Source organism: Coffea arabica, chromosome 10c (genome assembly GCF_036785885.1).
Source record: "Coffea arabica cultivar ET-39 chromosome 10c, Coffea Arabica ET-39 HiFi, whole genome shotgun sequence".
NCBI classification, from domain to species: domain Eukaryota; kingdom Viridiplantae; phylum Streptophyta; class Magnoliopsida; order Gentianales; family Rubiaceae; genus Coffea; species Coffea arabica.
Genome location: NC_092329.1, coordinates 52,051,269 through 52,075,424, shown reverse-complemented (window position 1 = coordinate 52,075,424; position 24,156 = coordinate 52,051,269). Strand labels below are relative to the sequence as shown.

Below are 24,156 nucleotides of genomic sequence, written 5' to 3'. Positions count from 1 at the left end.
TTGAAGTCACGAGGATAAAGAAATTCAACATTTTTACTATACCATCAAATTGAAATATAAACATCTGCACGCAACTGCAACTTAAGGCAAGGAAGTCTTCCTAATAGAGACCTTGGAAGTATTAATTTCATCATGGTCTTTAAAATACTTCTTTGTCTAATTTGTATGAATAAATTTAACTTGTTCTAAAAAATATTGCTAATTCTTTAATATATTTATTTTTTGTTGAGCGTAGAAGTATCCACAATAGTGGGATCAATACAAGCGGATTACAACCAATCAATCGCGATTCATTACAACCGATCAATACAAAAAGATTGAGATCATTGCAGATGAAACTAGTGAGGGAAAAATAATGGTGATAATGTCCTTAATAATTTAGCAACAACGCCGTAACAATTTGAGTTTTGTATCTCTAAATTCCACGAATAAATAGTTTCATCAAATCAAGATTTACACTTTTCATAATGTTAGTTTCCTTGACTTTCAATGAGATATTTATTAGTATCATGCTTCGGTCTTAAACAATGATCACAACCTATACCTTCCTTTGAGTTGAAAAGGGAAGTAGGTGAAAAAGAGAAGTAAAACAATTAGCATTAGACCAAATTACCTAAGCATTTGATAGTTTTGATAAAAAAAAAATGATCAACAATATTAAAGACAAAATATAAGAGAAAGAGAGAAAAGTGTCGTAATATAAATAGCATTCATTTATTATATGGACCAGCGGTTTGCCAACAGGACAGAAAACCTTACAAGCATGTACTGCATGGTACGTAAAACGGTACAAACCGCATAAACATGGAACTCAGGAGCTAAAGTCAGTTTAGATGTAGAAATGGTAACGTAGAAACTTGGAATCATCCTCGCATTGGGCTTTTATTCTTATTCTTCTACATCTTCTTGAAGGTCTCAAACACCGATTGCCTTCTCCTTTGCCTGCAAATATTCAGTTGGGTTTCAGCTATGTGCATTTCTACGCTGATAAGCAAGTTAAAAAAAAAAAAACACTCTTTAATCTGTATACCGCTCAAATTCTTGAAAACAGACCAAAAAAATAATGTATTTCTTTGGTTCTTAAAAAAAATCTTCTACTAGTCATTTTCATGGATCAAGTGTACGTCCTTAGCATGATATACATGGCAGTTTGTGTGATAAAGTTTTGGATAGGTATTATTACCTCAAAACTTAGATGCACTTGCTTAGTAGTGGTGAGGAGGAGGAGAACCGTAGTAGTGATGATAGGGTGGAGGTGGAGACTGGTAAACCGGGGGAGGAGGTGGTGGTGACTTGTATTTGTAAACTGGTGGTGGTGGAGATTGGTAAACTGGGGGAGGAGGTGGTGGTGAGTTGTACTTGTAAACTGGAGGTGGTGGGAACTTGTACACTGGAGGAGGTGGTGGAGGAGACTTGTACTCGTAAACAAGTGGCGGAGGAGACTTGTATACCGGAGGAGGTGGTGGGGGTGACTTGTACTTGTAAACTGGTGGCGGTGGAGATTTGTAAACTGGAGGAGGTGGTGGTGGGGACTTGTATTTGTACACTGGTGGAGGCGGGGAGTTGTATACCGGAGGGGGTGGTGGTGGTGACTTGTAAACTGGAGATGGTGGAGGTGAATACACCGGAGGAGGTGAGTAGTGGTAAGGTGGTGGTGAGGACTTGTAAACTGGAGGAGATGGTGGGGGTAACTTATAAACAGGGGGTGGTGGAGGTGAATACACTGGAGGTGGTGGTGAAGAATAGTGGTAAGGAGGAGGAGGAGGAGATGAATACTTGTAATAATCAGCTGCAGTTTCCAAGGGCAAGCCAAGGGCGACAAATACCACTAAAACAGTGGTAAGAAAAGGAGTCAGCCTAGACCCCGTTGCTTTTGCTTTGCTCCCCGTTGTTACTACAAATTCTTGTTTTAGGCTGATATGCTTCTAGGCAGCCTCTAGCCCCCTTTTTATAGCACTCAGTGGCTTCATTTTTTACTCCCAAGACTTGGAAGATGTAAACATGGTAAATCTCTTTTAACAGCTCTCAACAACTTTAGAAAAGTGAAAAATTGTGTACGCGTTGGAATGGGTTGTCCTCAAATTGTACTTTGATAGATTTGACAATCGTGAATATTCATTATTCAATTGTGTTAGGTTGAGAATTATGCTCTAAAATTTTGAATCTCAAGCTATATAATAACAAGTTTTGGTATTATTTTGCAACTTAGGGTATGTTTGATAAAACTGAAATCTGAAATCTGAAGTTTGAATTCATTAAATTATTAAATATTAAATCTAATACATTTGAATGCATATCACATTCAGTGATAAGTGAATAGCTTATCACTTAATTTTGGAAGCAAGTTTTGCCTATAAAATTCAGTGTTACTTAATTAATTTAGACGTTCAATTTTTGGTTATCAAACAATTTCAATGTGTTAAAATTTGAATCCATTAAATTTAAGTGTGAAATAGGATTATCAAGCAGGGCTTTAGGCATGCAATGACTTTAAAATATTGTGTGAATGCTCGATGGCGTAATGTTGTATTATCTATGAATAAAAGACCATATATGGACCCGCTTTCCTCTCTATTTCTTTTACCTATCAAGAAGGACGGTGTAATAATACAAAATGGTCGTTGTCTCATTATTAACAGTCAATCTTTGAGTAAAGTAGAATTCGTCATAAGAATTTCTGATATCAAATGTGAGTCGGTGAATTTGGAGGAAGAGATGTGAAGAGACTAATATACACTAATATAACATTCACGTTACGCACTTTTGTGTATTGATATGTGTTCTTTTTATCAGTTAAATTTAATTAAGAGTATTATTATGATAATTTAAAGAACATAGATATCAATCTATTATGTAACATGAAAATTACATCATGATGTACAACAAAAGTGTATTTAGATGTTCCTTCATACTATTGGCTTTGTTTGAAGAGGTTCACATGGGGAAGTTGCCCTGTAAGCAATGATTGAAAATGTCTTTTTTTTTTTTAATTCTTTATTTTTCAGATCAATGATTGGATATGTTAGAAAAGCATGAATAAATTTTTATTTTCTTATTGAGAAGATAAAAAAGATGATTGAAAATGTGTTCTTGATACAAAGTGATTGTATCCAATAAGAAAATTTTGAATCATGTAAAAAATCAAAATGCTTAAAAAAAACTATGGCAATTTCCCAAATTAATGAAGTGGATGCATTTTAGTACTTGCATCTTAAACAAGGACTTGGTATGCAGAACGAATTGCCTATGTTCCTTAATTCACTCGATATGCAAAAAATATTAGTGCCCGAGGGGTTTAAAACCACCGGAAAAGTTTATAACTAATTTTTGCTGATGTTGTAATCAGTAAGGGATATGTCACTAATTCTTTGATAGGTTGCAATTTTATCATTTATTTTATAATTAATTTTCCCTATTACCTGACCCGATGTAGATTAATTGTTGGACTCTACTCACTTTTAGTATTTTGCATTCATTTCAGGGAATAGAACAAAAATATGAAAACAAGTGCCAATTTGACAGGAAAGGAGTTCAAGTCACAGAGCTTACTCCAGGGGCATTGTTGGCAAAGGAAAACTTTGGCCCATTTTGGTAATTACTGAAGAGGAGAGGACGGCTGAAATTTTCTTTTCCCTAAGAGCTGCCGCACGGAGAGAGGCATCAGTTAGTAATTGGATAGAATAGGAATTGATATTGCAGGGGATGAGCACTATCTTTTTGGTCTTCTTTAATTTTTCGTCTTGTAGCGCAGCATGGGGCTTTTGACTTTTCTTTCTTTTTAGCTTTTAGTAGTTTCTTGTCTTCCTTCGTATGTCAGACAAGAGTAAAAACAATCAATCAATTCCTGTAGCTTACTTTTCTTATTGATTAGAGTGAATTGAATTTGCCCAATTCATGGATACGAAGGCCGCAACTATTGTCGCAATTTTGCGTGGATTTTGTTCGTCAAATATGAACTAATTTCCTCACTCTAGTCAAGGGACAACGGATGCTTTGGGTCGTCTAAAATTGTGAAATGGATTTAATTTTATCTTTTCCTTTTATTTATTGGTATTTGCTTATTCCCTGGTTACAATGCTTATGATTGTTCAATTAATTGATTGTTTTGGATCCGGATAATTAGTTAATTTGGTAATCTATTGTCAATTGGGGTTAGATTCGTAATTGTCTAATTGCTCTGGATTAGAGACAACTGGCATGATTAGATTTGTGTCAGGGAGATACACGGGTTAATCTGAAATAACCATAGTAGTGTGTTATTTGGTTAGAATAGGACCCTTCTAATACGTAAGGCAATTGGGGAATTGAATCTTACGGGCGTACCTAAGATTACTCTTCAATTAGGGCAGTGATTAACGGGCGTACTTTAATCACCAACACAGTAAGGAGGGGTTGACTGTCATCGCTTGTTTGGCAGTTATAACCTATTTATTGATAAATAATTGGAATTACCTTTGCTTCGATGATCAATTAGGTGAACTTTTGCTGAAGTCATTCCTTGGTTAGATCATTAGTTATCATTCATTTGATTTTAGTAAATTGTTATTTAATTTTTAGTAGATTTTTAGATTTTATTTGAATTTCTTTGGTTGTCACCTTTTGCACAAAAACACCCCCTTATTACAGTGGATTTGAAAAGAAACAGTTATACCCAATCCCTGTGGATTCGACCCTGCTTACCACTATTTACAAGAAACTAACTTTAGTTGAGCAGGTTTTTATTATTGTACAGGCTGACAACCTGTCAATTTTTGGTGCTGTTGCCGGGGACTGGTGCCAGATTAATTTGTTTCTATTTTAAATTCATTTTTGTTCTAATTTTCTGGTGCTTTTCAAGTGCATGACTCGTTTTTCTCGTACAGGTGAATTAATTTTCGACCCCGAGGAAGAGAAGACTGGGCGTAGGACAAGAAAAGAGATCAGACAGCTCAGAGAGAAGCACTCCAGTGCTACATCTCAGAGAGAAGCACTCCAGTGCTACATCTCAGAGAGAAGCACTCCAGTGCTACATCTCAGAGACTTGAGTCAAAAGTTGAACCAACAGATTCGTTTGGTGATATTTCGAGTGACTCTGACCAAGAGGAATGCACCATGGCTAATGCACAAATATTAAGGGAGTTGGCTGCTCCTGATTTAAATCAGCAGCCTTTATGCATTACCTTCCCCACCTTAAATGATAACACCCCATTCGAATTAAAATCTGGTCTAATTCATCTTTTACCATCTTTTCATGGTTTACCAGGTAAGTAGCCTTATAAGCATTTGCAAGAGTTTGATGTCGTGTGCAACAGTATGAAGCCCCCCGGCATTACAGAAGAGCAAATAAAAATGATAGCATTCCCCTTTTCCTTGAAGGATTCTGCAAAGGACTGGTTATACTACCTACCACCAGGTAGTATCACCACGTGGGACTAGTTGAAAAAAAATTTTTTAGATAAATATTTTCCTGCGTCCAGAGCTGCGAGTTTAAGGAAAAAAATTTGCGGTATCTAGCGTCTAGAGGAGTCGCTTTATGAGTACTGGAACCGATTCAAGAAATTGTGCATCAAGTGTCCCGAGTACCAAATAAGTGAGCAGTTGCTCATACAATATTTTTACGAGGGGCTATTCTTCAGAGACAAGAGTATTATTGATGCTGCGAGTGGAGGGGCACTGGTGAACAAGACCCCTCGAGCAGCGTGGGAGTTAATTGAGGGAATGACAGAGAATTCACAACAATTCGGTACGAGGGAGGATGCTCCAATAAGCAAGGTAAATAAGGTAGAGACATCTTCTATCCAGCAGCAGTTGACCGAGTTGACATTTTTTGTTAGGCAACTGGTTGTAGGAAACGCATCTTAGGCCAAGGTGTGCGAAATTTGTACTGGTATGGGTCACTTTACGGAGATGTGCCCAATGATTTAAGAAGAAAGTGTGGAGCAAGTGAACATGGCTGATCACGCGCTCGCGCCAAGAAATCAATATAGCTCATATTCGAACACCTACAATCCTGGTTGGAGGGACCATCTCAACTTCAATTATGGAGGAAATAGGTAGTCCAATTTTATGCCAAGTAGACAACAAGAGTACTAGCAGCAGTATCAATTTCGACCACCACCACCTCCATCGAGCACCAGTCCATCTTTGAAAAATATGATGAAACAATTAATGGCTAGTACTGCACAACACCAGCAAAAGACGGACTCCGAACTACGGAGCATAAGAAATCAGATGGGTTAGATACAAGTAATGCAGAATCAGATAAGTCAGATGGCAATGTCAATCAACCGTCTGAAGTCCCAAGTAAATAGAAGATTGCCATCCCAACCTGAATTGAATCTGAAGAACGTAAGTGCAATGACTTTAAGGAGCGGGAAGGAAATTCAGGGGCCCGAACTCGTGAATCCAAAGGATAAGGACGAAGAGAAGATTGAGAAAGAACTTCAAGCAGAGAATACAAGCACCAAAAATTCAGTGGTACTCCGTGGCCCGAACATAGATGTTAAATCTAATCCCCCTCTATTTCCTTGCAGGTTGGAGAAACCGAAAAAGCAGGACAAGGAGAAAAAGATCTTGGAGGTGTTCCGCAAGGTACAGATCAATATTCCCTTATTAGATGCCCTCAAACAAGTGCCGAAATATGTAAAATTTTTGAGAGAGCTATGTGTCAACCGAAAGCGGTTGAGGGGAGACGAAAGGATCATTGTTGGGGAGAATGTGTCAGCAGTTCTCTAAAGGAAGATTCCACCAAAGTGCGGGGATCCAGGTAGGTTTACTGTCCCATGTAGGATAGGTAACACTTTAATTAGGAATAACTCGCTGGACTTAGGAGTATTGATCAACGTAATGCCTAAATCTATGTATATTTCTCTGAACCTCGGTCCATTAAAAGAAACCGAGATAATAATTCAATTAGCTGACCGAACAAATGCATACCCTGATGGGTTGGTCGAGGATGTGGTGGTTAAAATTAATGAATTGATATTTCCAGCTGACTTTTATGTACTTCACATGAATGATGATCATTCTCTTGACCTCTCACCTTTGCTACTAGGTAGACCCTTTTTTTAGCACAGCACAGAAAAAAATTGACATTAATAAGGATACATTATCCATGAAATTTGATGGAGAACTAGTCCACTTTAATATTTTTGATACAATGGAACATCCTGTTAACTCTCAACCTGTGTTTGTTATTCATGCTATTAATCCCTCTGTGCAAGAATTTTTTGAATTTGCTTATAGGGACAAATTCAAATTTACTGAGAACAAGTATAAGGGGATGAAAACACTGTATGAGGTGAAAAGGAGTAGGAAATTAAGAAAAAAGGCTGCACTCAAAAGCTATTTGGATCCTGGAGGAGGGTCATCGATTTTCAGGAAAATTGAGTTACACCCAAATTGAAAAGTGGTTTTCAATATCTAGGCAAAGACATTAAAGAAAGGCGCTCATTGGGAGGCAACCCAGTTGTTTTTTTTAATTGTTTGTTTGATTTAGTGTGATAGTTTAAATATGTTTTTCTTAAATTTGAATGATTTCGAGTTTCAATTTTTGTTTTGATGATTTGTAGGTGTTCTTCTGTCATGACAAGCCCACGTCATGACGTACCGAGAGCTCATGGTCAGAATCGTCAGAAGGGGCTCTTACCCTCATGACGCGGGAGCGTCATGACGTACGGAGAGCTCATGGTCAGAATGGTCTGAAGGTGTTCTTGCCATCATGACGTGCCCGCGTCATGATGTATGGAGAGTTTATGGTCAGATTCGTCAAAAGGGGTTCTTATTCTCTTGACGTGCCCGTGTCAAGTAACCTGGGAAGCTTCTTATTCCGTGCCCCCTTGACGTGACCGCGTCACGTTCGCAGGAAAGGTAAGGATTCAAAAAAAAAAAAAGAGAGAACGGTTATTGATTTTCTATTATTCTCTAATTTTTATTTTCGAAAATAAGTTTTGTAGTAATAATAATATTCAGAAAAAAATATATAAGAAAAAAAAATTAATAGTAATAAAAAAAAGAACATTTTTTCTTATTATAAAAAAAATAAAATAAAAATAAGAAGTAAAAAAAAAAAAAGAAAACAAATAAAGAGTAATAAAAGTAGGAAGAAAAAAAATAAAAAAAAAACAAAACGAAGAAGGGGAAAAAAAAACTACTTTGTTTTCTTTTTCTTTTTTTTTTCTTCTTTTTCTTCGTTTTTCTTTCTTTCTTCTTCTTCTTCTTTCTTCTTTCTTTCTTCCTTCTCCCCTGTTCCTTCTCTGTCGCCCGAATCCCTTTGCACCCTGTTCCTTCTCCACCTCCGCCACCAGGAGCTGAGGATTGGCGCCAGCTCCGGACGCCGGTTGAGAATTTAGAGGATTAGATGATGAACATTGACCACAATGTGGCTGCCCTGGCACAAAATTTGGCGGTTTTCATGCAGCACTCGGGTTTTCCGCCCCCAGCATCACCTCACTCTCCAATTTGACCAGATTCCGGGGGAGTTAGTTTTTAGTTTTTAGGTGTCTTTCCTTTATTTCTAGTTTGTTATTTGAGTCTCTTTCTTTCTTTTTACTGATTAGCTCTCATATGAATGCCAAAGTTTGATGTTGGGTTATTGACTTTAAATCTACTCTTGCCAAGTTTTAATAATAAAAGTGTATCGAGTTGATGTGGTTGAGTCCAAAACATCTCTTTGGTGAATATCGATGATTGTTTGACTCTTTTGATTTTTTTGTTAACTTTTCTAAGCAAAGGAAATGATTGTTGGCATTTTCATGTGAATTGGTCCGGTTATTAACTTTAGTTTTCCATGTTTGAAAATGATGCTAGCTGATGCAAGTTTTCTTTTGGTTCTTGTGTTATTTTGAATTTTTGTGTTATTTGGCTATGAATAAGAGTTGACTATACTCCGCTAGTCTTTACTACCGAGTAACCGGAGATTTTCATCAAAAGTGTCGATTCTCGCGTCAAAAAGTAGTAATTGCTATGAGTACGTGGACACGTGGCGATAGAAGCTAAGTAACCGGGCTCTTTCATCTAACAAATGTCAGAATTCGCATCAAAAGGCTCCAATGGCAAGCGACTATGTCTTTTGTTACTATTAAGAAAAAAAATCAAACAAAGAGGAAAGTAGAAAAATATGATAAAAAAGTGAAGGTTGTGTTAGTGTATAATAAAAGTCAGCTTGCCGATTTATGAATTTAATATTGAGATTTTGGTTAATAGTTGGATCATTTGCTGATAAATGTTGTGCGTCATTCCTTTTCTTAGATTAGTTAACCTGAAATTGGAAGAGTTTGTGGTTTAGAAGCTAACTGGGGTGATGTTACTCGGATTTTTATCACTGATGCTTGATTTATGATTTTCCTGATATCTTGGCAATATGGTAGATGGAGTAATGACCATTGTCAAATATTGGTGCTTATTTACTGTTCTCATGCTTGAGGACAAGCATGGTTTAGGTGTGGGGGGAATTGATAGATTGCAATTTTATCATTTATTTTATAATTAATTTTCCCTATTACCTGACCCGATGTGGATTAATTGTTGGACTCTAATCACTTTTAGTTTTTTGCATTCATTTCAGGGAGTAGAATGAAAATATGAAAACAAGTGACAATTTGACAGGAAAGGAGTTCAAGTCACAGAGCTTACTCCAGGGGCATTGTTGGCAAAGGAAAACTTTGGCCCATTTTGGTAATTACTGAAGAGGAGATGACGGCTGAATTTTTCTTTTCCCTAAGAGCTGCCGCACGGAGAGAGGCATCAGTTAGTAATTGGATAGAATAGGAATTGATATTGTAGGGGATGAGCACTATCTTTTTGGTCTTCTTTAGTTTTCGTCTTGTAGCGTAACATGGGGCTTTTGACTTTTCTTTCTTTTTAGCTTTTAGTAGTTTCTTGTCTTCCTTCGTATGTCAGACAAGAGTAAAAACAATCAATTAACTCCTGTAGCTTACTTTTCTTATTGATTAGAGCGAATTGAATTTGCCCAATTCATGGATACGAAGGCCGCAACTATTGCCGCAATTTTGCGTGGATTTTGTTCGTCAAATATGAACTAATTTCCTCACTTTAGTCAAGGGACAATGGATGCTTTGGGTTGCTTAAAATTGTGAGATCGATTTAATTTTATCTTTTCCTTTTATTTATTGGTATTTGCTTATTCCCTGGTTACAATGCTTATGATTGTTCAATTAATTGATTGTTTTGGATCCGAATAATTAGTTAATTTGGTAATCTATTGTCAATTGGGGTTAGATCCGTAATTGTCTAATTGCTCTGGATTAGAGACAACTGGCATGATTAGATTTGTGTCAGGGAGATACACGGGTTAATCTGAAATAACCCTAATAGTGTGTTATTTGGTTAGAATAGGGTCCTTCTAATATGTAAGGCAATTGGAGAATTGAATCTTACGGGCGTACCTAAGATTACTCTTCAATTAGGACAGTGATTAACGGGCGTACTTTAATCACCAACACAGTAAGGAGGGATTGACTGTCATCGCTTGTTTGGCAGTTATAACCTATTTATTGATAAATAATTGGAATTGCCTTTGCTTCGATGATCAATTAGGTGAACCTTTGCTGAAGTCATTCCTTGGCTAGATCATTAGTTATCATTTATTTGACTTTAGTAAATTGTTATTTAATTTTTAGTAACTTCTTAGATTTTATTTGAATTTCTTTGGTTGTCATCTTTTGCACAAAAACACCCCCTTATTACTGTGGATTTGAAAAGAAACAGCTACACCCAATCCCTGTGGATTTGACCCTGCTTACCACTATTTATAAGAAATTAACTTTAGTTGAGCAGGTTTTTATTATTGTACAGGCTGACAACTTGTCATTTTTCCTTTTCGTAGTCTAAAGAAATCGATATCATGGAGAAAAGTATTGAGATCATTTATAGTTTAAACTAGTAAGCGATAAATTATAGCAATAAAGTCCTTAATTAATTAGTAATAGCATTGTCAAATTTTTTTTTGAGTTTTATAAATATAAATTCCACTAACAAATTGTGCATTAACCAAGACTCACACTTGTCATGATTTTTCCTTATGTTTCAATGAGATAGTTGTTAATATCATGTCTCTGCCTTAAACTATAAGTACCAGCTGGTAATATCATCACCACAATGATTACAAACTATAGTATACTTTGAGATGTAAAAGGAATAAAAGAAAGACAAACATGAATTTAGCGTTAGACCAAACTACCTATGTATAATAGTACAATTTTAAGAAAAAGGCCCATTATTAATATTGACTCAATAATATTAAAGGCAAAATATAAGGGAAAGAGAGAAAAAATGTCGTAACATGCATAAATAGTAGAGCCAATAGAAGTGAAATGAATTGATTAATTGTATGGAACCGACTTTTGCTAATAGGATAGAAATCCTTACAAACATGTACGGCATGGTACCTAAAACAATACGTACCCCACAAACAGGGAATTAATTGAGTCGCAAAATTCAATTTACAAATTAAAGTGGAAACATAGAAAAACTTGAAAAGATCCTCGCATTGGGCTTTTATTCTTATTCTTCAACATCTTCATGAAGCTCTCAAACACAGATTCTCTTTCCCTTTTCCTGCAAAAATTTCAGTGGATTATGGGTATTGTGCATTTTCAAGTAGATGAGCATGTTAAACAATTCATTAATCTATTTAATACACAAGTTTTTGGAAGCAGAGGGAATACTAATGCTGTTCTTGGTCCTTAAGAAAACTTTCTACCACTCATTTTCATGGATCTAGGTGTACGTATTTGGCATGATACACATGGCAGTTTGTCTTGATAGCGATAAGGTTTATCATGCGAAAGTTAATTTATTGGTTAAGCGTTATTACCTCAAAAACTTGGATACAATTGCTTAGTAGTGACGAGGAGGAGGAGGAGAATTGTAGTAGTAATGGTAGGGTGGAGGTGGAGACTTGTAGATTGGTGGTGGTGGGGAACTGTAAACTGGAGGAGGCGGAGACTTGTAAGCAGGTGGTGGTGATGACTTGTACACTAGAGGAGGTAGTGGAGGAGACTTGTATTTATAAATTGGTGGTGGTGGAGATTTGTAAACTGGAGGAGGTGGTGGAGGTGATTTGTATACTGGAGGAGGTGGTGGTGGTGACTTGTAAATTGGGGAAGGAGGTGGTGGTGACTTATACTTGTAGACTAGAGGTGGCGGAGACTTGTACACTGGAGGAGGTAGTGGTGGTGACTTATATATTGGGGGAGGCGGTGGGGGAGACTTATAAATTGGTGGTGGTGGGGGTGAATGCACTGGAGGTGGTGGTGAAGAATAATGATGAGGTGGTGGAGGGGACTTATACACAGGAGGAGGTGGTGGCGGTGACTTGTAAACTGGTGGTGGGAGTGAATGCGTTGGAGGTGGTGGTGAGGAATAATGGTAAGGCGGTGGCGGAGACTTGTAAACTGGTGGTGGTGGGGGTGAATGCCCTGGAGGTGGTGGTGAGGAATAATGGTAAGTTGGTGGCGGAGACTTGTAAACTGGTGGTGGTGGGGGTGAATGCACTGGAGGTGGTGGTGAGGAATAATGGTAAGGTGGTGGCGGGTACTTGTAAACTGGAGGAGGTGGTGGAGGTGACTTGTAAACCAGTGGTGGTGGAGGTGAATGCACTGGAGGTGGTGGTGAGGAATAATGGTAAGGTGGTGGTGGAGACTTGTAAACTGGTGGTGGTGGGGGTGAATGCACTGGAGGTGGTGGTGAGGAATAATGGTAAGGTGGTGGCGGAGACTTGTAAACTGGTGGTGGTGGGGGTGCATGCACAGGAGGTGGTGGTGAGGAATAATGGTAAGGTGGTGGTGAAGACTTGTAAACTGGAGGAGGTGGTGAAGGTGACTTGTAAATCGGTGGTGGTGGAGGTGAATGCACTGGAGGTAGTGGTGAGGAATAATGGTAAGGTGGTGGTGGGGACTTGTAAACTGGAGGAGGTGGTGGAGGTGACTTGTAAATTGGTGGTGGCAGTGCATGCACAGGAGGTGGTGGTGAGGAATAATGGTAAGGTGGTGGCGGAGACTTGTAAACTGGTGGTGGTAGGGGTGAATGCACTGGAGGTGGTGGTGAGGAATAATGGTAAGGTGGTGGTGGAGACTTGTAAACTGGAGGAGGTGGTGGAGGTGACTTGTATATTGGTGGTGGAGGTGCATGCATAGGAGGTGGTGGTGAGGAATAATGGTAAGGTGGTGGCGGAGACTTGTAAACCGGTGGTGGTAGGGGTGAATGCACTGGAGGTGGTGGTGAGGAATAATGGTAAGGTGGTGATGGAGACTTGTAAACTGGAGGAGGTGGTGGAGGTGACTTGTAAATCGGTGGTGGTGGAGGTGAATGCACTGGAGGTGATGGTGCGGAATAATGGTAAGGTGGTGGCGGGGACTTGTAAACTGGAGGAGGTGGTGGAGGTGACTTATAAATCGGTGGTGGTGGAGGTGAATGCACTGGAGGTGGTGGTGAGGAATATTGATAAGGTGGTGGTGGGGACTTGTATACTGGCGAAGGTGGTGGAGGTGACTTGTAAACAGATGGTGGTGGAGATGAATACACTGGAGGTGGTGGTGAGAAGTAGTGATAAGGTGGTGGGGGTGACTTATAAACTGGCGGTGGTGGAGGTGAATGCACAAGAGGTGGTGGTGAGTAATAATGGTAAGGAGGAGGAGGAGGTGAATACTTGTCGTAATCAGCTGCAGTTTCTGAAGGCAAGCCAAGTGCAACAAATACCACTAAAACGGTGGTAAAAAGAGGAGTCAGCCTAGACCCCATTGCTTTTGCTTTGCTCCCCATTGCTACAAAATGTGGTCCGAGGCTGATATGCTTCTAGGCAACATCTAGCCCCCTTTTTATAGCACTCAGTGTCTTCACTTTTTACTCCCAAGGCCTAGAAGTTGTAAGCCTAGTAAAATCTCGTCACCTTCTCTAATTAACTTTTCAAAGGCTAAACATCTTGTACACGTTGGAATGGGTTGTCCTCAAACTGTACTTTGATAACTTTATCAATCGTGAACATTCATTATTTAATATTGCTAATTCGTGTACCGTGCTCTAATTGTTAAATCTTAAACAAAAATTTTGAGAAGAATATAATATTCAGTGTTTGTATAAATTTTGCAACTTAGCATGCCGGTGACTTTGACATATTTGTGTGAATGCCGGTGATTTCATAATGTTGTTTTGCCTCCGAAACAGGCTTAGACCAGGCCCGACTTTCTTCTCTATTTCCTTTTCCATCAAGAAGAGGTTGGTAATAATCCAAAGTTGTCATTGTCTCGTTGATATCAATCATTGAACTGTTATATCTATATTCTACCCTTCAACTATATCTCTCTTCTTAGTTGACATCTAAACTCTAATTGAGACAAATCAATTCCTAAACTATATTTTGATTCTTTTTTATCCCTAAACTCTTAATTTTGACACTTTTATTTCTATACTATGCCTTGATACATACTTTGGTCGCAACTTCTTTCTTTTCTCTAATTTTGGATTTTTTTTTTGTTATGGTTGCTTCATACTTGTCTAGTCACGGGCATTGTATTAACCATTGTAATTAAATAAGAAAGGGTTTCATAGTTTAAGGACTATAATGTCACAAATTACAGCTTAGAAATTGAGTTACAGTTGAAGGGTACAAAATGGCATTAACCCGAAGGAAACTAGAATTCCTCTTAGTATTTCTGACGTCAATTTGCCTGTCGGTGAATAGTTTTCTAGGGTAAAGATCATGTCCACACCTTTTGGTGGTGATTAAAGGTGCATTTGTAAAGAAATGAGTTGGGAGATTATATATTACCTAGAGAAAAAAAATGTGCATCCAAAAAGGACAGGAAGAGATCCAAACGTTGACCATGTAGTAAGCCATCGAATTAGTTATCGCAGCAGTCAATTTTGAAATGTAATTAACATTGCCACCAAACTTTCTAGAATTCGGCAGGACACTGCAGATGAACAGGCTGTTGTTTGAGATGTGAGTATTCCTTTTTCCAAGAATTGTAAGTAGACTAGAATGAGGAAAAGATCACGAACTCCCCAGTACAAATGGGCAATTTTCCATCTTCTGCTTTTGGAAAAACGCTATCAAAATGTTTTTTTTTAATAAGGTGTAGAGTCCTAGAGTTGTTGTAGGATTTTGTTTTCGGTTTGTAAATGCTTACTGCCTATTTCATTTCTTATTAATAAAATTTGAATTTTACAAAAAAAAAAATCATAATTGTGTTAATTTTCTAATATATATTACTTCATCATTGTTATAATTTATGGTTAAACCCCCTATTATTAACAATATACCCTTAAGCAACCCAAAGAAATTAATGTGCATACTATATATTTAGTATACCATATATTTGTAATACAAACATCTGCCGGCAACTTAAGGCAGGAAGTAAAATACCAAAAAAAAAAAAAAAAAAAAAATTGGACGTGCATGCAACTATGCCAAGTGTATATTGACCTATGCAAATTTCCATAATAGAGAGACGTGCATACAATAATGCTTTGTGTATGTTGACCGATGCAAATTTCCATAATAGAGACCTTGAGATTGAAAGTATTAATTGCATCGCGGTGTTTATGCTACTTCTCTGGCTAATTTGTACGAATAATTTTAACATATTATTTTAAAGATTACTAACTTTAACATACTTCTTTGACTACTATTCATACCAATAAATTAATTTAACATGTTCTTTAAAAGATTATTAACTAATTTGTTAGGTGGGAATAAAAATGATAATGACTCTGCACCTGCTCAGAAAAGGGATATGTATTCATATTCAGCAGACAATATGTAAGATGCCGTATTCGCAAGTTGGAAAATGGAAACGAAAAGATTAGTCAATTCGGAGTGTTAACAGCTGAATGGATGAAATCTACACCGAAAAAAGGGAATTTTATTTGATAATTGAAAATATTAATTTTCCATGCACCACTTGGAGTAAAGAAATCTACAAAGTATTTTCGTTAGGAAGTGTCTTTATAGAGAAAAGCATCTTAGCAATGAATAGAACAAAAGGGTTTCATGACTCCCCATTTTCTGAGTACTTTTATTACCATTTGTTCTCATGGAATCGAAGTAGCCCAAACCGATCGATGACAGCTCAAGTCAATGGATATATTAATACTATTAAAGGCACTTTTATTATCTTAATAATTATATAAGCTTGACAGAGGGGGCAAAACTGGAGCTATATGCCCAAAAAAGAAAAAGAAAAGGCAACAAAAAAAGTTGCCTGGGTAACTAAAGTAAAATTTTGATTCTAGAGCAACCAGTTTTCGCTTAGGGGTTAATTTGCCCTGTAAGCTATTAAATGATTGAAGATGTCTTTTTGCTTTTTTTTTTTTCCCTGATCAATGATTGCATATGTTGGAAAATAACTGGTTTTTTCTTTAGCTTGACCATAATTCTTTTAGCTAAAGTTCTCCATTTAAATGTTGTCAAATTAGGTTTACAGGAGTTGATCAGTCATTTTATGACAGTAGGGTCTTGAATTATTTTATGAGGGTGAATGCACTAGAGGTGGTAAGAATATTTATGATGTTAAATTTTTTTTTTTTTTTGTAATATTTTGGTTGCAAATTTTTTGGTTATTTGTTATTGATCATGTTTGACAATGGGTTTGTAATTGAAAAGAACAATTGAGATCTTACATTAAGTGAAACATATAGAATGATATACTATGTTTTATGGCATATGCAATTTGATCTTTAATGAAAAGCAGCAAATTTTAGTATTTTTCTTTAATGTGTGGGTTGCTATTAAATTAATTAAATAATATAGCAAGATGGGGGGCAATGATAAATTTGTATTATTTTCTCTCTCATAATATCATTTTTTAATTATTGATCGGAACTAAATGATACAAGATAATTAATCTCAATGAAGATTAGTGTAATTTTTAAAATTTGAAGAGAGGCCAGTAAAATAGTCAAAAACTTTTATCATGGGGAAAATATTGGGTTCAGTTGTAGTCGAAACTAGTTAGGGATAAATAATGATGATAGCGTCATTAATAATTTATCAATGGCGCAGTCAGAATTTGAGTTTTGTAACTCTAGATTCCACGAATAAATAGTTGCATCAAATCAAGATTTACACTTTTCATAATGTTAGTTTCCTTGAGTTTCAATGATATATTCATTAGTATCATGCTTCCGTCTTAAACAGTGATCACAAACTATTGCATCCTTTTGAGTTGAAAAGGGGAGCAGGTGAAAAAGAAAAGTAAAACATACAATTAGCATTAGACCAGATTGCCTAAGTGTTTGAATATTTTTGTTAAAAATATGATTAAGAATATTAAAGACAAAATATAAGAGAAACAGAGAAAAGTGTCGTAATATAAATAGTATTGATTTATTACATGGAACCTGCGGTTTGCCGGCAGGATAGAAAACCTTACAAACATGACATGTACTGCATGGTACGTAAAACGATACAAATCCCATAAACAAAGGAACTAAGGCGCTACAACCAATTTAGATAAAGAAATGGTAACGTAGAAAAACTTGAAATCATCATCTTCACATTGGGCTTTAATTCTTATGCTTCTACATCTTCAAGAAGGTCTCAAACACTGGTTTCCTTCTCCTTTGCCTGCAAATATTCAGCTGGCTATCAGCTATATGCATTTCTCAGTTGATAAGCTAGTTAAAAAAATACTCTTTAATCTATATACTGTACAAGTTCTTGATAACAGAGGGAAAAAATGATGCCTTTCTTTGGTAACATAAAAAAAAATTTCTAGCAGTCATTTTGGTGGATGAAGTGAAGGCACTTAGCATGATAGACATGACAGTTTGTGTTGATAGAGATATGCTTTATCATGCAGAAGTGGGTATATTGAACAAGTGTTATTACCTCAGAAGCAATTGCTTAGTAGTGGTGAGGAGGTGGTGGAGACTTGTATTTGTAAACTGGGGGAGGAGGTGGTGGTGACTTGTAGTGGTAAACTGGTGGTGGTGGAGACTTGTATTTGTAAACTGGGGGAGGAGGTGGTGGAGACTTGTAGTGGTAAACTGGTGGTGGTGGAGACTTGTATTTGTACACTGGAGGTGGTGGTGGAGGAGACTTATATTTGTAAACTGGTGGCGGAGGAGACTTATACTTGTAAACTGGGTGTGGTACCGGATGAGGAGGTGGTGGTGGTGACTTGTACTTGTAAACTGGGTGTGGTGGTGGCGGAGGAGACTTATACTTGTATACCGGATGAGGAGGTGGTGGTGGTGACTTATACTTGTAAACTGGGTGTGGTGGTGGGGGTGGTGGAGATTTGTACTTGTAAACAGGATGAGGTGGAGGTATATGCACTGGTGGTGGTGGTGAGGGATAGTGGTAAGGAGGAGGAGGAGATGAATACTTGTAGTAGTGATCATCAGCTGCAGTTTGTGAGGGCAAGCCAAGAGCAACAAACACCACTAAAACAGTGGCAAGAAGAGGAGTCAGCCCAGACCCCATTGCTTTTGCTTTGCTTCCCATCTTAACTACAAATTCTTGTTTTAGGCTGATATGCTTCTAGGCAGCCTCTATTCCCCTTTTTATAGCACTCAGTGCCTTCATTTTTAACTCCCAAGGCTCGGAGGATGTAAGCATGGTAAGTCTTTTTACAGCTCTCAACAACTTTAGAAAAGTAAAAAATCTTTTGCAGGTTGGAATGGGTTGTCCTCAAACTGTGCTTTGACAGATTTGACAAACGTGAATGTTCATTATTCAATTGTGTTAGGTGGAGGGTTATGCTCTAAAGTTTTGAATCGTAAGCTATATAATAACATGTGTTCGTACTTTTTTTGCAGCTTAGCCATGCAATGACTTGGAAATATTATCGTGTGAATGCGATCGATTTCGCAATATTGTACTATCTATGAAAAGTAGACCGGATGCAGCCGGCTCCCCCCTCTACCTCTATTACCAATCCTATCAAGAAGGATTGAATCACACATGCCATAGAAGCTGGGTGGGGAATGGTGGCCAGGGATTGGTTGGGAAGATTGCGGGGGCCTGGGCTGTTCCAAATTTTAGCTGTGCCAGTCCAAAGGTCGAAGAAGCAAAGGCGCTAAGGCCTAAGAGAGGCCATGATAGTTGCACAACAGCAAGGTTGGCGAAGGGTGGTAGTCAAGCAGTGTGCAGTGAGGAGGAGGTCGTAGTGATAGCAACAATTGCACGTGACATCAGGATACTTAGGTTAAAATTTGATGAATGTTGTTTTGCCTTTACAAATAGGGTGAACAACTTTGTTAGCCATAAACTAGCTAAAGTAGCTATTACTTTGGAACAAAATACTGAATGGAAGGAAAACTTCCCAGTTTGGCTGCTGGAACAAGTCCAGGCAGATTGTGAGGGCGGTTGCCCACCTATACTGTAATTGGTTTACTATTAATACAATGTTGCCGTTCTGATAAAAAAAAAAAAAGAATCACATATGCCATAAAAAATAGTATAATATTTTATATATTTCATTTAATGTAAGATTCAAATTATTCTTTTCAGTTACAAATCCATTGTCAAACACGATCAACAATAAATAATCAAAAAAATCTGTAACCAAAATATTGCTAAGAGTGAAGTTTAACACCATAAAAATTTCAATAACTAACTTTAATATGTTGATAAAAATATTTATGATGTTAAAGTTTATTTTTTTGGTAATATTTTGGTTGCAAATTTTTTGGTTATTTGTTGTTGATTTTGTCTAACAATGGGTATGTAACTGAAAAGAGTAATTTGGATATTATATTAAGTGAAAGATATAAATAATATACTATTTTTTGATGTTATATGCGATATGATCCTTAATGATAAATAACAAATTTTTGCATTTTTCTGATAGGGTGCAATTTATTCATTTATTTTATTATTAATTCCTCCTATTACCTGACTTGATGTGGATTTATTTGCTGGATTCTACTCACTTTTAGTATTTGACGTTTATTTCAGGGAGTAGAATATAAATATGATAACAGGTGCCAAATTGGAAAAAAAAAGAATTCAGATGAGAAAGCTTGTCCCAGGGGCACTTTTGGAAGAGAAGATGTCATGCCCATTTTGGTAATTTTCGGAAGAAAGGACGGACGGAGGGCTCTCCTCTCCTGGTGAGCCGCCGCAATAAGAAGGGGGAAAAAGGGATCAAAAAGGGAGCTGGCTTTTGTGCTGGATCTTCCGTCTGTAGCTTAGGAAGAATTGTTGACTTTTCTTTGAAGCTTTACTTTTTACTTTTCGGATTCCTGCGCATGGCAGGGGAGCTTAGCTCCAATTCTTGACTTTTCCTTGTTAGTTTATTGTAGTCTTGCATTGGCTTGTCTCCACGCATGTCAGGAGCAAGGAATTGAAGCCCACTTTCTTTGACTTTTCCTCACTGTACTTCTGGAGTGAATTTGCTTTACGAATGCTAGGAACAATTAGAAAGCTTCAATTGTTACCCGTGCCTTACATTCGCTTTCCAAGTGTTTGACGAATTGCGGCTCTTGAAATGCATACAACGGCCGTGACTTTTGCTGGAATTTCCCGCGGGCTTAGTTCATCCAATATGAGCTAATCCCCTCGTTCTAGTCAAGAAACGACTGATGCTTTGGGTCACCTGTAAATTGTGAGATCGATTTAATTTTATCTTTTCCTTTATTTATTGGTATTCGCATATTCCTTGGTTGCAGTGCTTATGATTATTTAATTAGTTGATTGTCTTGGATCCGGATAATTCATTGGTTTGATAATCTATTGTCAATTGGGGTATTGAATCCGTAATTGTTTAATTACCTCAAATTAGTGACAACTGGCACGATTAGATTCGTGTCAGGGGGATACGCGGGCTAATCTAAAATAACCCTGGTAGTGTGTTATTTGGGTAGAATAGGGCTCCTCTAATACGTAAGGCAGTTGGGGAATTAAATTCTACGGGCGTACCTAGGATTATTTCTCAATTAGAGCAGTGATTAACGGGCGTACCTTGATCACCGACACAGTAAGGAGGGGTTGACTGCCATCGCTTGTTTGGTAGTTATAACCTATTTATTAGTAAATAATTGGGATTGCTTTGCATCAATGATCGATTAGGTGAACCATTGCTGAAGTTATTTCTTGGCTAGATCTTTAGTTAATATTTCCTTGATTGTAGTGGATTGCCATTTGACTTTTAATTACCTACTTTATTTTATTTTTGATTGTTTCCTTATTTTAATTAATTGAGGCCTTTAACTATTGTTATCCTGAGTTCAGTAAATTGTGGTTTAATTTCTAGTTAATTATTTATTTTTACTTTCTCATTTGAATTTATTTAATTATCGTCGTTCCTACAAAATCACCCCCTGTGTTACTTTGGATTTCTTAAGAAACAAATATACCCAGTCTCTGTGGATACGACCCTACTTGCCCTGTCTACAAATTCCTAATCATTTGTGAAAAGGAATAACCATTCCATTCGGGTATATCGGATCAAGCAAACTCTTCGGGAACAGGGTGAATCAAGTAACCCATTGCACACCTAGAGTCCCTGCTCCAGTACTTGGAATTGGGTTTTGGTCATTTTAACTGGCAATTAGGTTTAATTTTATTATTGCACAGGTTGACGACCTGTCAATTTTTGGCGCCGTTGCCGGGGACTGGCGTTATTATTTGTTTCTTCTTAAATTCAATTTTGTCCTAATTTTCTGGTTTTCTTCTAGTGTATGCCTCGATCTTGTCGCACAGGTGATTTGGTTTTTGATCCTGAGGTAGAGAAGACCGCGCGTAGAACGAGAAAGGAAACCAGACAGCTCAGAGAAGAGCACTCTAGTGCTACATCTCAAAGACCCGAGTCAGAAGTTGAACCAACAGATTCGTTTGGTAACACTTCGAGTGACTCTGACCAGCAGGAAGGCACCATGGCTAATGCACAAACATTAAGGGAGTTGGCTGCTCCTGATTTAACTCAGCAGCCGTTATGCATTACTTTCCCAGCTTTAAATGACAACATTCCATTTGAACTAAAATCTGGTCTGATTCAGCTTTTACTCTCTTTTCATGGTTTACCAGGTGAAGAGCCGTATAAGCATCTGCAGGAGTTTGATGTCGTTTGCAACAGTATGAAACCCCCGAGAATCACAGAAGAGCAGATAAAAATGAGGGCATTCCCCTTCTCCTTGAAAGATTCTGCGAAGGACTGGCTGTACTACCTGTCACCAGGTAGCATCACCACGTGGGACCAATTGAAGAAAAAATTTCTGGATAAATATTTTCCTGCGTCCAGGGCTGCGAGTCTAAGGAAAGAAATTTGTGGGATCAAGCAGCATCCCGAGGAGTCACTTTACGAGTATTGGGAACGGTATAAGAGCTTGTTGCGCAGGTGCCCCCATCACCAAATAAGTGAGCAGTTGATCATACAATATTTCTATGAGGGGCTCATTTTTAGAGACAGGAGCATCATTGATGCTGCAAGTGGAGGGGCACTGGTGAACAAAACCCCTCAGGAAGCACGGGAGTTAATAGAGGGGATGGCAGAGAATTCACAGCAATTCAGTACAAGATAGGATGTCCCAATACGTAGGGTGAATGAGATAGAGACACCCTCTGTGCAGCAGCAGCTAAATGAGTTGACTGCGTTCGTTAGGCAATAGGCTGTGAGAAATGCATCACAAGCCAGGGTATGCGGGATTTGCACTGGTATAGGTCACTCTGCAGACATGTGCCCAATGATTCAGGAAGAAACTGCGGAACAGGTGAACATGGCTGACCACGCGCCCGCGCCAAGGAAGCAGTACGACCCTTACTCAAGCACCTACAACCCCGGGTGGAGAGATCATCCCAACCTCAGTTATGGTGGAAATAGGCAATCCAACTTCACGCCAAACAGGCAGTCTAACTTTGTGCCAAATAAGCCACCAGGGTACCAGCAGCAATACCAACCCCGACCACCTCCGCTCCCTCAATCTGGTTCATCTACGGATGAGATGCTGAAACAAATGATGACAACCATGGCGCAGAATCAGCAAAGGACGGAGGCAGCTATTATGCAAAATCAGCAAAAGACGGACTCCGAAATGCAGGACATAAGGAATCAGATAGGTCAATTGGCCACCAGAATGAACCGTTGGGAGTCCCAGAACCAAGGGAAGCTGCCATCTCAACCGGAGTTGAATCCGAAGAACGTGAGCGCAATGATCCTAAGGAGTGGGAAAGAAATTCAGGGGCCTGAACCTGTGATTCCCAAGGACAAGGATGAAGAGAAGATCGAAAATGAGCTCGAAAGGGAGGACAGCAATGGTGCAGATCCAGAGGTACTTCCTGACCCAATAATTACAGTTAAAACTAACCCGCCTCCTTTTCCTAGCAGGTTGGAAAAATCGAAGAAGCAGGATAAGGAGAAGGAGATCTTGGAGGTTTTTCGCAAGGTTGAGATAAATATCCCCCTCTTAGACGCCATCAAACAAGTACCAAAATATGCCAAGTTCCTAAGGGACTTGTGTGTCAACCGAAGGCGGTTGAGGGGAGATGAACGGGTCATAGTTGGAGAAAATGTGTCTGCGGTCCTGCAGAGAAAGCTCCCACCAAAGTGCGGGGACCCAGGTATGTTTACTATTCCCTGTAAGATAGGTAATACTGTGATCAGAAGGGCCATGCTGGATCTGGGAGCATCAATTAATGTCATGCCTAAATCTATCTATGCTTCTTTGAAACTAGGTCCATTAAAAGAAACTGGAATAATTATTCAATTAGCTGACCGAACTAATGCATATCCTGATGGGTTGATTGAAGATGTGTTGGTAAAGGTTAATGATTTGGTGTTTCCAGCTGATTTTTATGTACTAGATATGGATGATGATCACTCCCCTGATCCCTCACCTTTGTTATTGGGTAGACCTTTTATGAGCACTGCGCAGACGAAAATTGATGTTAATAAGGGTACCTTGTCCATGGAGTTTGATGGGTAAATTGTGCATTTTAATATTTTTGATACTATGAAGTACCCCTCTAACTCCAACTTTAGCTCAGTTTTTTCTGTGAGTGCTATTGACCCTGTAGTGCAGGAAGTGTTTGAAACTGATGGCAGGGATGAGCTGGAGGTGGCTTTAACCAAGCACCTCGAGTTGGAGACAACTCCTGAGGTGGAGTGGAGCGAGGATTTAAAATGCACAATAGGTGCATTACACTCGTTGCAGACCACCACGAAAAGGTATGAAGTCTTACCTATTTTTACTCCCAAGGCTCACCAGAGGGTA

General features: G+C 38.2%; 3 protein-coding genes across 3 annotated transcripts; 1 reads left to right on the top strand and 2 right to left on the bottom strand.

Moving 5' to 3' along the window:
• Positions 1 to 671: 671 nt before the first annotated feature.
• On the bottom strand, positions 672 to 18,491 carry LOC113714234 (uncharacterized). The gene is made up of 3 exons (XM_027238023.2): positions 17,863 to 18,491; positions 1,184 to 1,312; positions 672 to 942 (listed from the first exon to the last, which is right to left on the bottom strand). Exons 1-2 carry the CDS (start codon positions 18,446 to 18,448, stop codon positions 1,206 to 1,208), a joined length of 693 nt encoding a protein of 230 aa, XP_027093824.2. The 5' UTR covers positions 18,449 to 18,491; the 3' UTR covers positions 672 to 942; positions 1,184 to 1,205.
• On the bottom strand, positions 11,294 to 13,769 carry LOC140015678 (uncharacterized). Its single transcript, XM_072068433.1, has 2 exons — positions 11,816 to 13,769; positions 11,294 to 11,556 (listed from the first exon to the last, which is right to left on the bottom strand). Exon 1 carries the CDS (start codon positions 13,759 to 13,761, stop codon positions 11,839 to 11,841), a length of 1,923 nt encoding a protein of 640 aa, XP_071924534.1. The 5' UTR covers positions 13,762 to 13,769; the 3' UTR covers positions 11,294 to 11,556; positions 11,816 to 11,838.
• Positions 18,492 to 22,620: 4,129 nt separating the features above from the next.
• Positions 22,621 to 23,868, top strand: LOC140015998 (uncharacterized). The gene has a single exon (XM_072068844.1). It carries the CDS (start codon positions 22,621 to 22,623, stop codon positions 23,866 to 23,868), a length of 1,248 nt encoding a protein of 415 aa, XP_071924945.1.
• Positions 23,869 to 24,156: the final 288 nt, after the last annotated feature.

Coding starts and splice junctions, on each gene's coding strand:
- LOC113714234 (XM_027238023.2), bottom strand. CDS start 18,448: ATGGGAAGCAAAGCAAAAGCAATGGGGTCTGGGCTGACTCCTCTTCTT. Junction 1,313..17,862: donor CAAATACAAGTCTCCACCAC/CTCCTCACCACT, acceptor AATCTCCACCAC/CACCAGTTTACAAATACAAG.
- LOC140015998 (XM_072068844.1), top strand. CDS start 22,621: ATGTGCCCAATGATTCAGGAAGAAACTGCGGAACAGGTGAACATGGCT.
- LOC140015678 (XM_072068433.1), bottom strand. CDS start 13,761: ATGGGGAGCAAAGCAAAAGCAATGGGGTCTAGGCTGACTCCTCTTTTT.